The following is a 15,093-nucleotide window of genomic DNA, read 5'->3' on the forward strand; positions in this document are numbered from 1 at the left end:
ATCTGAGGTGAAGAATAGCTGTTAGTCTTGTGTTTCCGAGATGATTTCACTCTGTTATGATTTTGGCAGCTTTCTGAGCAGGGTCTTTCAGATAAGGCATTGGCATTTCCAGGGGAGAATCCCTTCTGATGATTGGTGATTATATCCTCTGATGCTGAAAGCAGTTTGGTAATTATGTCCTCTGATGCTGAAAGCAGTTTTTTTTTTTTTTTTTTTTTTTAAGTCCAAGGAAAAATTGTATTTCTTAAAAATGTCCAATTCGAGTATGCAGGGATCTGTAATATCTGCTACTTATGCCGTTTGATAGAAGGCAGCACTTCTAAACGTGATATTAACGCTTAACTTCCCATCTGTGGTGATTTTTATCACCGGATGCAGTCACACAGGATGCCGTCCAAATGAGTTTATCTTTCAACTGTTGAGCTAAATATTTCCAAATGATGGTAACATTAGCTCCTGTGTCAATGATCATATTGCAATCAACTCCATCGGTATGCCCATTGATGGACAGTTCATTACTGATGCCACTCACTGTAGAAATCTTGAGCACTTTAAACAATGTTTTTCATTATCTGGCAACCTCCACTTTTCGATATGGTCATTAATTTGTTTCCTGCATCATTGCTGGGAAATGATCTTATTTTCTTTTCCTGGGGTTCTGTAGTTCCGTCGTATGTGGCCTTCAGCTCTGCAGTTCCAGCACTTTGGTTTCTTGTCACTCCTTTTTCGTCTCATGGTATTTAACTGCTTGTTTAAATAGTCTGTCTTATTTTCCATGCTCTGGGGTGATCTGCAATGCCATCGTATGTGACCTTCAGTACATTTCCAACACTTTAAATTTGTTCTCACTCTTACTTCTTATCAATTACTCTTACTCCTTATCCAAAGCATTGACTTGTCTGGATAAATTGAGCCATCAATTGATCCACTGTCTCATGGACTCGCACAGCTCTGACTGGGTGGCGATTTCTACAAGTTGCCTGCTGAGCTGTCTCGAATTTCATGGCGTACACTAGAGCACTTTTTATGTCCCCAACATTTTCCATTCACAGTGCTTTCTGTATTTCAGGATCTCAGATGCCATCGATAAAATGTTGCAGTGACAGGATTTCCCTTATTTCTGTCAGGCAGTCTGGAAAGGCGAGATGGGACAGCCTTTCAACATCTGTAGCGAGCTCCTGGAGTGTTTCCTTGGGCTTCTGTTGAAGGGATTTTAATTGAAGCCTGCTGTAGTCTTTCAAACATTTCTGTCCGATGCGCCAGATAGAGCTTCGAAATCTAGCCTTTTGTTTTCTGGGAAAGTTTGAATGATATTCACTGCGTCTGCTCTCAAAGAAATGGTGAGATGATAGGCCTTAGCTTGGGAATCCCATCCGTTCGCATCCACCACTATAGAAAATTGTGTCGTATACACTTGCCAGCAAGTCTTTTTATCATGTATGGATAGCTTCAGAGGAGGACAAGCCGGCATTGATAAAAATTTAAAACTGCCAGAATTGTTTCCTACTCTCGCTATGCATTTCTTTAGCTTGTCAACTTATTTTGCGACGACAACAGAAACTCTGCCTTCACTTTGTTGTTCAATATGTCCTTGGATGATAGAAACTCTTTCTTCAATATGTTGTTCCATTTGCTGTTGGACAACGGAAACTCTTCCTTTGATTCGTTGCTCTACAGCCGACACTTTCCCTTCTATTTGATCTTTGACAGACGAAACTTTTTCTTCAGTTTTTCTGACTTTATTTTTGACACCGTCTATTCTGTCTTCCATAGCCTTGAATTTATTTTCGATTACACAGGTAATTTCTCTTTTCATTTCCTCTTGACCTGCTTCAATCTTTTTCTTGAACAGTTTCATCTCTTTCTTTAATGGATTCTTCCATGACGTGATTTCATCTCTTCTCTGATTGATTTCATCTCTGCTTTAACAGAATCTTTCGTGGTTTCTTTAAATGATGCTTGGTCAGCTTCCATCTTTTCTTGGAATGCAGCAAAACCAGTGATGAGTTCCCTAAATTGTTCTTCCATCTCTTTAGTGATTGGCATTCAAACCCCACTCCTGACACCAAAAAGGTTTGCGTGCGTATGGGTTCGTAATAAATTGAAGGCACAAGTCCGATGAATAGTGAATAAAATTTATCACAACAAATAAAAACGAAATACTTAAATTTCCTAAGATATTCATGCAATACAATATCTTGCACTAGTTATCTTTTAAACTACCAAAACGTTCAACAGAACTAATTGAAAATAGAGAAAGCTAATCCAATTTCACTACGAATTCGCTACAGTAAACAACAACGGTTTTCTAAACAAAACTGAATTGAGAGGTTTTCATCCTGCTTTTATAAGCTTTTTAAAAGCATGAGAATATTCTAGTATTTTCTCGATCTGTCTGAGTATTAAAGTGTACAATTACGAGATATGTATTATTAAAATGTTAAATGTGTGTGCTCCTGTATTTTAATTTTTCCAGCTTAGTTTTCTCTTCAAATAAGTCGCAGGCAGCATTGCACGGGGAAATTAAACAATTTAATAACAATTCTGTTAAAAATAGCAAATTAAATGTATCAATACAAAAACCATAACACTATTATTTAAATCTGGCTAACAAATGCTGTCTAAATATGGCAGTTCATGAGTTGATCCAAAAAAAACTGCACTACTTAGGGTGTAAAGAAATTTTCTTCTAACAACTGTGAAGAAAAAAAAAAAAAAAAAAAAAATTTAGAATGAAAAGTAGTGTTAGCTGCACATATCATACAGATTTCTCACCCTGAGAAAAATAATAATTCCAAGCATATAAACAGCATGGATGTACTATCTGACTCCATGGGCTCATTTTGGAATTGGGCACAACTTTGTGTGATATTTGGAGGGGGATGGTGGAGGACCATGCAACTTACTTAGAATGTTAATATTAAAATAACTAAATTGTTATATGATATTAATTCAGAATAAACCAAAATTATTTTCATTGTTTTCATTAAGAAGGTACTTGAATTTCTGCAAATACTATCAATTATTTCCAAATCACAGCTATCATAAGATTCACAATTTCATATCAAGAGATCATTGTGCGTCTCACATTTGAACTTTTTGCAGAATTCTGATGGTGTACTTGAAAATTATAGAAATGTGAATAATTAACATAATTCTTCTTAACTTGTAATCATGTAATATTTATTATGCATTATGGTTTTTGTAATTTATGATATATTTTTCAATATAAACCTTTATATATTTTTTATGAAATGTAATTTTTTCATACATATACTGTTTTTCAATGTATTTTATTTTTCTATACATATGTATAAAATTATGTATGCACTGTAACAATAAAAATAAATATAGTAGTTATCTAAGTTGAGCATTTCCAGTGGATAAATCCAAAACTGTTTAAATACTTGATTTCTTTTATCAAACTTTATTTTAAATAATTTCTTTAATCAAATTTGGTAAATTTGTAACAGTAAGAATAAAATCAAATTATTAAATTTGCATAGCTTGCATTTTATTTGATTATTAAATCCTTTCTGTTTGTTACAACTGTGAAGTTCAACTATTTTAAGAAAATGGAAAAAAACATCTTCTATTTTAGTATGTTACAGCTGCAGAGCTGTGCTGTAAAGGATTTGGCTATAAAAGCAAAGTAAATGGAGACCGATTTTGTAAAGTATAGTATAAATATCATTTAAAAATCTTTGATTTACACATCCTGCACTGAAATTTTACCTTATTTCCCAATTTCCTATTTACAGATCACTATATGTTGTTGGCAGTATATTAAATCAAATGTTTATATTAAAACAAAAATTTAACACTGGTCTTGTGTTTTATTGAAAATTTTCATATATTATTACTTAAAAAGCTATTTGCACAACACCATAGAAGCAAGTATATTTCAGTTGCTGTTGGGCATGTTTTTACCTTGGCATGTTTCACACATGGCTGTGATTTGCTGAAGAGGATTCATTTTCAGGTCATATAAAAAAACTGGAAACTCTTCTTTCTATTCTTATCTCTTTGGTCGTGTCTGAGTTTTGTTTACATTTTTCTTTTGCTGGTTTTTACATTTGGTTAATTTTACATATAAATATTTAAACTCTTACGTTAAAAATTATTTAATAGAAAACAATTATATTTTTAAGTATAATCATATGTATGCATTGATGTTATAAATGATAATTTTTAAATTTTTGGAACATCATTTCTATTTTTGCTTCCTTTGAATACTTTAGGTTTATTAAAAGTTTATAAATTGTCATATTTCTTGTGCAAAATTTTGTTTTTGTATAAAGTTTAGATACTATTTACATAGTGATAATACCTCATGAAAAAGATTTTTACTTCTTCATTATCAGTCTTAGTATCTGAATTTTTACCAGTTATGTCCAGTACGACCAAATAATTTCATCATCAGTCAGTTATGATATAACTTCATCATTGAAAATTATTCAGTTTAAAATATTTTTCCTCTTAAAACTTCAGGCAGATCTCAAGTTCCATTTTTGGCAAACAAGATTAAGTCTACTGCTTTTGCTTTTGTAGGAAATAACTTAGAAACTTGAAAAACTTTGCATTGTTGCCTTCAGTTTCAGTAAAGTATGTTGATGCCCACAGAGTCAGTAGTTGTTTTTAAGCTATTTTTAAGGGAGTTCATGACTAAAATAATTAAGTTTGAACTGGTGTGATACATAAAGGAAAAAAAAAAAAAAAGCAGGCATTTATTTCGCAAACGAATGGACTATTATATTGCTGAAACTCAAAAGTAATGTGAAAACAGGGGTAAAGTTTAATAGAAAGAAAGGGATAACTGATGGGAAAATTTTGTGAAGAATGGAAGAAATCTTTTATAAAAACACATCAAAATATTTGACATAAACAAAACTGCATATCCACCATCTAAATGATTTGCAAAATAATTTTTATGCTCTTAAATCAAAGCAAAAATAAATAAATGCACAATTTGCAAATGTCTCATCAGTAACATTTTCACAAAATGATTGCTTAGGCTATTTCTGTCATTACATTATATGCATATTCACCAGTTACAGTAATCGGAAGAGCTAGAAATGAATTTTTGAAGTCGATAAAAATTCTGTACACATTTGTACATTCTGTGCTGCCTCTTTGCCATTCTTCCATTTTGCATGCCTGGACAGTCTCAAAAGATGCTTTTCATAACAATTTATTTATGTTGGCTTTGCGTGAATTGTAATCAAACTAGCTACGATGGGCTTAGCTGTGATTTCAGGATCTGAAAAGGGGGAGGGATTATTTATGCATATTTACGATGTAAATTAAAAATTTTTAAAGATAGAAAAAGTAGACATCTCAAACGAAAATGTTGGAGAGATTCGCTGTCTAATCTGTATGCAATAACAATAAAAAGTGCTGCTCTGCATGCAGAAAAAGCTAAATGATATCATTAATGAAAGAAATTTGCTTTTTCAACTAAAATACGTTTTTAATGTTGCGTGTTTATTTAAAAACTCATTTTCATATACATATAACAAAAAATGTCAGTATATCTGCCATTATATTGAAGTTTGTGGTGTGGAGGACATTCCTTATTTTTTATAACTAATTTTTATGTTGAACTACTTTTTGTTTATTTTATTAGCTAGTGTTTTCTTACCAAAGGTGTAACCATAAATCTTTAAAGTGAGCAGCTTAAGAAACCTTGTAATTGGTAATGTAAATCTATGGCATACAAAATGAAATATAAATGAAACCTTTTGCCACCCATCTCCAAATATCCAGTATGCATACATGTGTACTCAGAAATTTAAGGAATGTTTGAAGAACTTCTTGTGTTGTGATTATGATAATTTATGTATTCCTTTCTTGAACAATTAATTTTGAGACTAGTTTAGAGTTCTGTTATGAAAAATGCCATTATCAAATCATATTAATAAAGTGTTATTATTGATTTTCAATGCTTCAAACTTAAGGCTTATTTGGAAAACCTTTTAATTATGCATATATAGAAATAATCATGTTTTATACGTATTCTTTTAGAACTGTTGTGAAGATGACTGTGTGCAAATCTCAGGCATTGTACTCAAGTCAGAATAAAAAAGGAAAAGATCGCAACTCTGCTTTGTTGACAGTTGGGCCTATAAATATTGATATACCTCAGCATCCAGTGGTCTTGCATGGTATGATGACAAGAAGCAGTCGTCAGTTATCCACCACTCTACAGGAATTAAGAGCCACAAGGCAACCATTACGACCCAGGTATATGTAAAAAAATGCATCTGTTTTAATAAAATCATTTGATCTTCTTTTTAACTAAGTAATTGATACCCTAAAGTGTGCATGGAAAGTTTTGGGACACTTCTGCATGGGGTGTATGGCTTTTGAGACAAAGATATTTTTCTTATTTAAGCTTGACATAATCCACTAAAAAGCTAAAACTCGCTTGAAAACACATCCTGCACTAAGCCACCTTACTTTTGCGTAATACAGTACATAAGAGTATTCAGATTGCATGGACTGAAGGAAATCTTGAAATTGCCCATGAGTAAGCCCACAAGATCAAATAGTATTTACAAACTTCACGACTACATCAAGCATGGGTTTCATATTTAATGCAGATTTACACAGAGCATCTTGATGGATTTGCACAGAGCATCTTGATGAAAATTGTTCCCAGATAGTTTTGATTAAAGTGTCCAATAAATCCAGATTTTTTTTCCTGTCATATTTGGTACTCCATCCGTTGTAATATTACATATATTTGTTATAGGCACTTTCAAAGTTAAAAGCCCTTCCTGAAATTTACGAAAAATATCACATCCCATTGTAGTTCCCTTTAAAGATCGTATCCATGCCAGTTCCTCGGTACTTTCAAAGTTCTCCTCAACACCTGTTATAAATAACACTATTTCAGCAATATCATTTATATCCATGCTTTCATCCATCACTATGGAGCATATTTTAAACTGGCTAATCTTTGATTCTAATTGTGATGTCAAATTTTTATCGATGACTTCGGTTCTAGAAGTCACCGTATTTCGAGATAAGCTTACAGTCTCAAATTGTTTTTTCTTGTATGGACATAAAACATCACAAACCTGGAGCATGCATTGTTTAACGAACTCCCCATCACTGAGAGCTTTAAGTCCGAAATCCAGACTCGTCGGAACTTCGGTGATTCTGGATTTGGGATTTTTTCGGATATTATTAGATCATCAATTTAAATCTAGTAAGATGGCATGTAGAAATTATAAAATTAAAAATATGAAATCAAGATTTATGAAATAAAGAAGTATTTATGATCTAAAGGGTATCAAAATTTACAAAAAAAAAAGCTTAATATTAATTTGTTTACCTTATTAAACATTTCTTTCAATGTAAGTTGTTTAAGTTGCCTCGTTTTTGTCTTTTAATTCTGTAGACAGACTTTTTTCTTCAGGAACATTGTTTTTCTTCAGTTACATTGTCAGGGTCTTTGCAAAACTGTTTTTACAGCTCCTGATAACACTATAAGGAATGAAATAAATTCCAAAAATTCAGTCTGCATCTGTGTTCCTGCTTATATTGTTCTAAAAGAAACAGCAGGACCAACATCTTTTGCAAAGAGTCGTGTTTCTGAGGACAAAGTGTCTAGTACTTTCAAGCTTTTTATTGATGATGATGTCTTGCAGCATATAAAGAAATGTACAGAATCCGAAGCTCATCGGCAGCTTGGAAATAAAGACTGGAAGTTATCTTTGGCTGAATTAGGTGTTTTTGTCGCTATATTGTATGTTCAAGGAGTAATAGGAGAAAAGGACTTAAATTTATATTCCTTGTGGTCTGAAGCATGGGGAATACCATTTTCCAAAGAATCAAGAGGTAGATTCAAAGAAATAAAACAATTTTTAAGGTTTGATGAAAAGACAACAAGATCTACTCAATTACAGACTGATAAATTTGCTCTTTCATCACACACGTGGAACAAATTTATTGAAAACTGCAAAACGTGCTACCGGCCAGGACAAAGTATTACAGTTGATGAACTATTTTTCCCATCTAAAGCTAGGTGTAGATTTACACAATATATGCATAATAAACCTGACAAATTTGGAATAAAACTGGTTATCTCTTGACGTTGATACTAAATACCTCTTTAATGTATTTGCTTATCTATGAAAAGATGAAACAGCAAATCCTGAATTACGTTTGTCTGAAAATGTTGTCATAAAATTAACGGAGACACATCTAGACACAGGGATGAATATTACCACGGATAACTATTTTACTAGCATACTAGCATTAAATTATCAGAAATGCTAAAATCAAAAATACAACTATGGTTGGCACAATGATAGAGAAATTCCTATGTCTTTGAAAAATATGCTTATTAATCTTTATTCATCGACAATAGCGGAACATGATAATATCACACTTACCATCTATCAAGGCAAAAGAAACAAAAGCGTTTTTCTATTGAGCTCATTACATTCTACTGTAAAAACTGAAGACATTCTCAAGAAGTTGCCCAATTTAATAGCATTTTACAACGCAACAAAGTATGGTGTGGATATTTGTGATCAGATGTGCCAAAAACATTCAGTTAAATCGGCTTCTAGACAATGGCCTGTACATATCTTTTTCAATATTTTGGATCACGTATCTTTGAACGCCTGGATAATTTATAAAAGTGTAACAAGAAACACCATTAACAGGAGAGATTTTCCACTGAAATTAGGAGAGGAGTTAAGAGTGGTACATGTGGCTTCAAAACTCCCTAAGATCTTTTCTGAGTCTGCAGAAAAAGCACATGAAAAGAAAATGGATATAAAGAGGAAAAAAATGTGTCAAGTATAGAGATGCAATGGAAACAAATCTCAAGAATATTGTGCATCTTGTTCCAAAGTTGTATGCAGAAAATGCACTGGAAAAATTGTTAAAAATTATTTTTGTATCAACTGCATTAATTCTTAATACATATGCGTAATCTCTAATATTTTAAATATTAAATAGAATTGAAACAAAATGCTTTACATATTCCATTCAGCTACACATATAATGATATAACTGAAACATCAGAGAATATTTCTCATTTCTGGATTTAGAGAGTGAATCATCCTACGAGTAAGTACATAAAAAAAAATTATTATATAAATTGTGTTTTATTTTAGTTAACATTAGTTTTAATTTGTGGAACCATTCATTTGAAATCAATTCTTATATTAAATTAATGAGTTATTTGAGTAATTGTAGTAAGATCCAGTTGATCGCCATGTACTTGATACATTTACAGTATTTTAAAGAACTCAATAAATTATCATGTGATATTAAATATAAATTATGAAATACATATAAAGTACATATTTGTGCCAATGTATGGCATTTAAATTGTTTTACCGTTGTTGTTCAGTACTTTCATCGAAGGGTCACAATGACCCCTTACCACCGTTCTAGTGTTAACACTTTACTGATGGAAAGCTGTCTGTGCTTGCCATTTCCATTGATTTATGTTTTGTAGAACAAAAATAGAGAAAGTGAAAAGATCATCAGGCCTTTGAGAAAAGGAAGAAAAAAAAATAATAGACCGGCAAATTAAAAGTCTATCCGAGGGCCAGATAGAACTTCCCCATGGGCCGTAGTTTGTCCATACATGCTCTAAATGTAAATTGTCACTTCTAGACATTATTTTTTTTTCCCAGCCAGTGGTTTCATTTTTAATCTTTTAAAAAAATTGTTAAAATTTTTTCAAGATTTTATAGTACAAATTCATCTGTTTCTCTTTAAAATTGAGCTCAGAAACGATGTACCGGCTATGTGGGATTTTTTGAAACTTTGCCGAAAATTTTTCGGCTGGTGCTGTGTCCTGTGTAGAGATCAACCAGTCAGACAAAAGTTCTGCTTCTGAACGATCACGTGATCCCAGTCGGAGTGAGAATTGATTACTGTTTGGCATTCAAGTCATTGTAGTAAGTCTAAATAGTAACCTAGCTACATGGGTTTCTTGGAAATGTGCGGGTTCTGAGAATTGTCTCTTTTGACATCAAGTCCCCCGTACCCGAAACATAATGTGATTGGGACTTAACTCTTTTGCATCAAAGTCACCCTTGACACCCATACATTCAGACATTGGCATATCTCCTGAGCGCCTTGTTCATTTGCTACCTGGTGCTTTCCCCCATCACATCAGTGTATGGCTTAATGGTTTCGTGATTTGTTAAATGATATGCCAGTCATTCTTTTGATGGAACTAAAATAGATCTCTTATTTGAATGCATGTTTCCTGTCCTTTGTTTAGCGTCAACTCTCACAGGGGAGGTGACTCGCATCTAGATCACTCATTTTACGCCTTCCTTAGGTAGTGAAAATGTCCTGCTGCTGTTCTGTAGTTCTGTAGCAAAATGTTCAGAAGATGTAAGATATTAATGCGAGAAAAAATAAATGTAATATTATTTTTAGAAACCAGCAAATCTGATCATATCAATTCCGATGGAGATGATTGACATGCAAAACATATATTGATTGATAATGGGGGATGATGAAATCAAACACAATTATAATCTGGAACAACCTGTTTTATAAAGTGCCAGAAATTTGGACTTTTTATATGCTTTTATTTATTTAATGTTAAAAGCCTTTGATGTGTTAGACCATAATCTGAAGTTGTCAATTTACAAGACAGGTCAGCAGTGTGTGTCTTATGTTCAAGAGGACTTTATTTTTGACAACATGAGATTTTTTAAATAATTCTTACTTTTTCAGATATTATAAGGAAAACCTCATAATTAATATTAATCTCTAGTAAATGCACTTCAATGATTTCAAAACATTTTCTTGATAATTTAGATGTAAATACATAATAATGTGAGTACTTGTGTGTAATATAGCATGCAAATTAAGTGTATTTTTTATCTTTTTCTTAAATAGTCGCCAAATTGATGAGTACAGTGCAAGTGCAGCAAATCATTCACCTCAACCACCATGGGACACCCCTGCTCAAAATCGGCTACCTGATTCAGGACATGAATTAATTAAACCTATTATTATACAGTTCAGTATCATATTAGACAGTTTAGCAATTGGAGCAGCTGTGTTACCATCTCTTCGAGCACAGTATCAGGTATTCTATTATTTACGGGGCCTAAGCTATTTAAAAATAATTATTTTTAACCAAAAAGTAATAGATCAAATAAATACTGAAATAAAAACTAACTATAAAGAGAATTTCAATTACTGGAATAGGGAAATATACCTTACTATAAATAGCTGTTATATCTGCATTTTATGATTGGTATGAAGAATATGTATAGGTTCAAATAAATAAAAATGTTAATAGGTTTATTTCCATGTTTTAGCTGGTATGAATATTACATTTTCTTGTGATTAGTTGCTTAGTTCCATATTCATAAATGTTTAAAATTTGTGTTAAAAGTTTAAATTATTATTATTTAAGTGTGTGTAGGGCCAACAGTTTTACTACTTTAAAAAAAAATCAAAAACTATCTTGCGAGGGCTTTAATATTGTAGGGAGAAATCTGTTTAATGAAAAACAGTTTTTATTTTTATTATATGTCTTTAAAGACCTGCTATACAAAACGCTTTTTTTTTAACGTCAGATTAAGTTTGATAAAGTAACATTAAATCTGTAGTGATAGCAATCAAAACAGTCTGCATACATTTTGATGGAAAATTTTGCAGTTTCTCTTCAGTATTATATTAAATCATATTTTTTTCAGTTTTGCAATTTATGTAAAAATTTGTTTGGAAAAGGAAATTTAGTTTCCGATTTCTGCATGTATTAAAATGAATTATTTTTGGAAACTGAAATTTGATTCTGTTTTTTTAAACACCTAATTATAAATTCTGTTAATGAGATAAGCTCCTTTTTATTTCCAGTGTTACTTGATAGTTGTAAATAAATAAAATTTTATTATAATCATAAGAGTGTTTTTTATTTTATGTGAAATTTATTATTTTTTAAATGTTTATAGATGGGCAAAGTTACCAGCATGGGTGTTACAGGAAGTAAAGCAAAATTTACTGTTGATCTCCCACAGCATACATTAAGCTTCAATACTAAGGTTATTATTTCACATTTTTTCTTAATTAATATATTCATTGTTTTGATTGGTACTCATAAACCCTATGAAAATAAATTTTTAAAATTATATTTTTGTTGTTTGAAATAAAATTAAAACTAAATTTTATTATTTTGCTTTTTGAGTTGTATTTTAAATCTAAGTCTTTGTAGGCATGAAAATTTTTCAACTTATGTAGTAGTAGTTAATACTATTAAAATATGTGTGCATCTGTATGCTTATAACATCATCTCTGGAACAACGGGGGATTTAGTTTTGAGAGAGGTACCCATGGATTCCAAAAATTTGTAGGAAACAATTTCAACCATTCTTATTTTTGCACGACTTTAGTCAGGTAAGATATGAATTAAAAACTGTAAAAATGCTAATTTTCGCACCTTCCAAGTTGCTTTTGTTTTTCCTGAACTTCATTGCTGTTTGTCTTGCTGCATCAAAACAGGTACCAGGTAGAATTTTAAAATTGCCATCCATCTTTTTTGAACAGAAATAGTGTAATTTTTTTTTTTTAATGGAATAGAACTCAACAAATTTTGCTTTGGCTGCAGCCCACTAGTATGTTTTAAAGTATGAGTACATGTGTATAGATATATTTGTTCTTGATGAGCCTTATTTTATTTTTATATGAATATTTTTAGATTTGTCTCGACAAATACACTTATGCCTGGTTACTTATCAATTAGCTGTTACATTATGAATGCAGTTGAACTTTTGTTAATGAATACTTCAATATTGTGGACTGTTAATTTTGACAGACCATTCTTGAATCCTTAGACATTCAAAGAAGACCAATACACTTCCATTTAGTGGACACTCCTTAGTGATGGGGAATAGAATTGGTCCTATGATTGTTCACTAACAGGAGGTTTGAGAATAAATTATTTATACATTATCCTGCTATGTAGTATGATGGAGATTTTTGCCTTACTGTAGAACCATGTTTGATTCAAACTAAAGCAGGTGGAGTTACTTCAGATTGCACATTGTTTTCAAACCTGTGGAAGCAATTGTAGAAAATTAAAGGCTGAATTAAATATGCATAATATTGCTACACAAAAGTATATTACAAAATATTTACTTCTGCATGTTATATTATAAACTTAAATTTCTACATAGCCTTAGAGAAATGAATTAGATTGCAATTTAGTGCCCAGCATGACATATCATTACTTATCTAAATAGTGTGGTATATATGTTATTGTAAAAGTTACATGTTGTTGCAAATCTGAATAGTTCCCTTGATTTAGGGAGAAATAATAAAATTTGCTTATTTTTGCAGTTCTGGGCTCTGTTATGTATATTAAAAATAACTATAACTGTAACGGCGTTCATGCTATGCTATTGCATTGCTGTGATGCACGTGTTGTTGTGCTAGCTTAATGTCATGTGAACTGTTTTAAAAAAATAAAAATTTGAATTATTTGAGCCATACTCATTAGTTGAGTCTACTTTGAAAGTATAGAAGTTATTAAGTGGAACAAACTAAACAAGAAGTTACATGGTGTCAGGATCAAAATGGATTTCAGACCACATGCTCCACTGACATTCTCCGTCAGAAATGTTAAACAAAAATGGAAAAAACGGAAGCAAGAGTGAGAAAACAACTTACTTGCAATAAAAAAAGATGCCAAGCCAGAGAAGATTAAAATTACAATTCTTTTAGATTTACTCGGTACTGAAGGACTCAAAATTTATATAATGTTTTGATTTTAGCCACCTGAGAATAAAGAGAAGTACGAAGAGGTCTTGAAGTCTTTGGAAGATTATTGTTCACCACGGCAGAATGTCGTATATGAACATTACAAATTCTTTTCATGTAGCCAGCAAGAAGGACAAACAATTGAATGTTATGTCACTTAGTTAAAGACTTTAGCTTGTGAGTTTGCTAAACAAGAAAATAGATTGATTCGCAACTGTCTTGTATTAGCCATTCGGGATAGGAGTCTGACCGAACGTTTGCTTCGAGAATCTAACCTGGGATTAGAAAAAGAAATAATCTATGCTGTTGAAACAAGCAATGGGCAACTTCAGAACATGAAAAATGATCCAGTGACTGTGAACAGCGGGAAGAAATATAGAAAACAGCAGCATCGATCAAAACAGTCAGTGCCACCAAAGTTGTCTTCGCAGCAGAAGCAATCAACACTAGAATATGACTGCAAGAAGTGCGGAAGAAGGCACAAATATCGAGACTGTCCAGCTTTTGGAAAGACATGTGCAAAATGCAAAATAAAGAACCATTTTGCCTCGAGGTGTCCCAAGAATGTTTATGAAGTTGGAATACCAAATAATGAACTTGGTATATATAATGAACATAATGTATTTGTTGACTCTGTAATGATAGATCCACCAGTAAACGGAGATAGTGAATTTAAAATAAGTGTAAAATCAATCAAAGAATTGACAAATTATATTGATGAAGTAAATAAGGATATTCACAAGGTAAGTGAAACATGAGTGAAAAGTATTACAATGTATGTAAATAATAAGTCTTTCAAAGTTGATTTTAAGTTAGATATTGGTGCAGAAGTAAATATTTTACCTTTATATGTTTTAAATAATGTTAAGCTTAAGCCTAAACTTAATGACACTGATTTGTTCATAACTGCATATGGTGACTTTAAGTTAAAACCAGAAGGTACTCTTATAATTCATTGTTCAACTGAAATGCTTTACCTTTACAGTTTTATGTCCTTGATGTAAGATCTAAGCCTATATTAGGGTTAACAGCTTGTTCTGCATTAAAGCTAACTCAAAGGATTGATCCCTCTGAGTGCAATATCATTAATAAAATGATTTAATTGCTCAGTATATAGATGTATTTACAAGTAACAGGGCAATTTCCTGATGAACCATCTCATATAACTCTCAAAGCTGATGCAATACCAGTAATAAATCCCCCAAGATGTGTTCCTGAAGCTTTACAGCCTAAATTAAAAGATACTTTAGATAAACTTAAAAGAGAAGGGATAGTATTGAAAGTAAATAAACCAACTAATTGGGTTCAAAGTTTGGTTATAGTTGAAAAATGTAATGG

At 31.8% G+C, this 15,093-nt stretch overlaps 1 protein-coding gene across 5 annotated transcripts in view; it reads left to right on the forward strand.

The window, feature by feature from the left end:
* tweek (transmembrane protein KIAA1109 homolog tweek) overlaps nt 1–15,093 on the forward strand; it is a 421,377-nt gene that overhangs the window by 213,435 nt on the left and 192,849 nt on the right. For all 5 annotated transcript variants that reach the window (XM_085807394.1, XM_085807390.1, XM_085807392.1 and 2 more), the window contains 3 exons: nt 6,025–6,243; nt 10,888–11,080; nt 11,952–12,041. In XM_085807394.1, coding sequence (XP_085663520.1) covers nt 6,025–6,243; nt 10,888–11,080; nt 11,952–12,041 — 502 coding nt within the window. The remainder of the gene's footprint in view (nt 1–6,024; nt 6,244–10,887; nt 11,081–11,951; nt 12,042–15,093) is intronic.

The sequence above is a fragment of the Stegodyphus dumicola genome, chromosome X1 (assembly GCF_044657685.1).
Source record: "Stegodyphus dumicola isolate Sdum_Otavi_A_Nest chromosome X1, ASM4465768v1".
Taxonomy (NCBI): Eukaryota; Metazoa; Arthropoda; class Arachnida; order Araneae; family Eresidae; genus Stegodyphus; species Stegodyphus dumicola.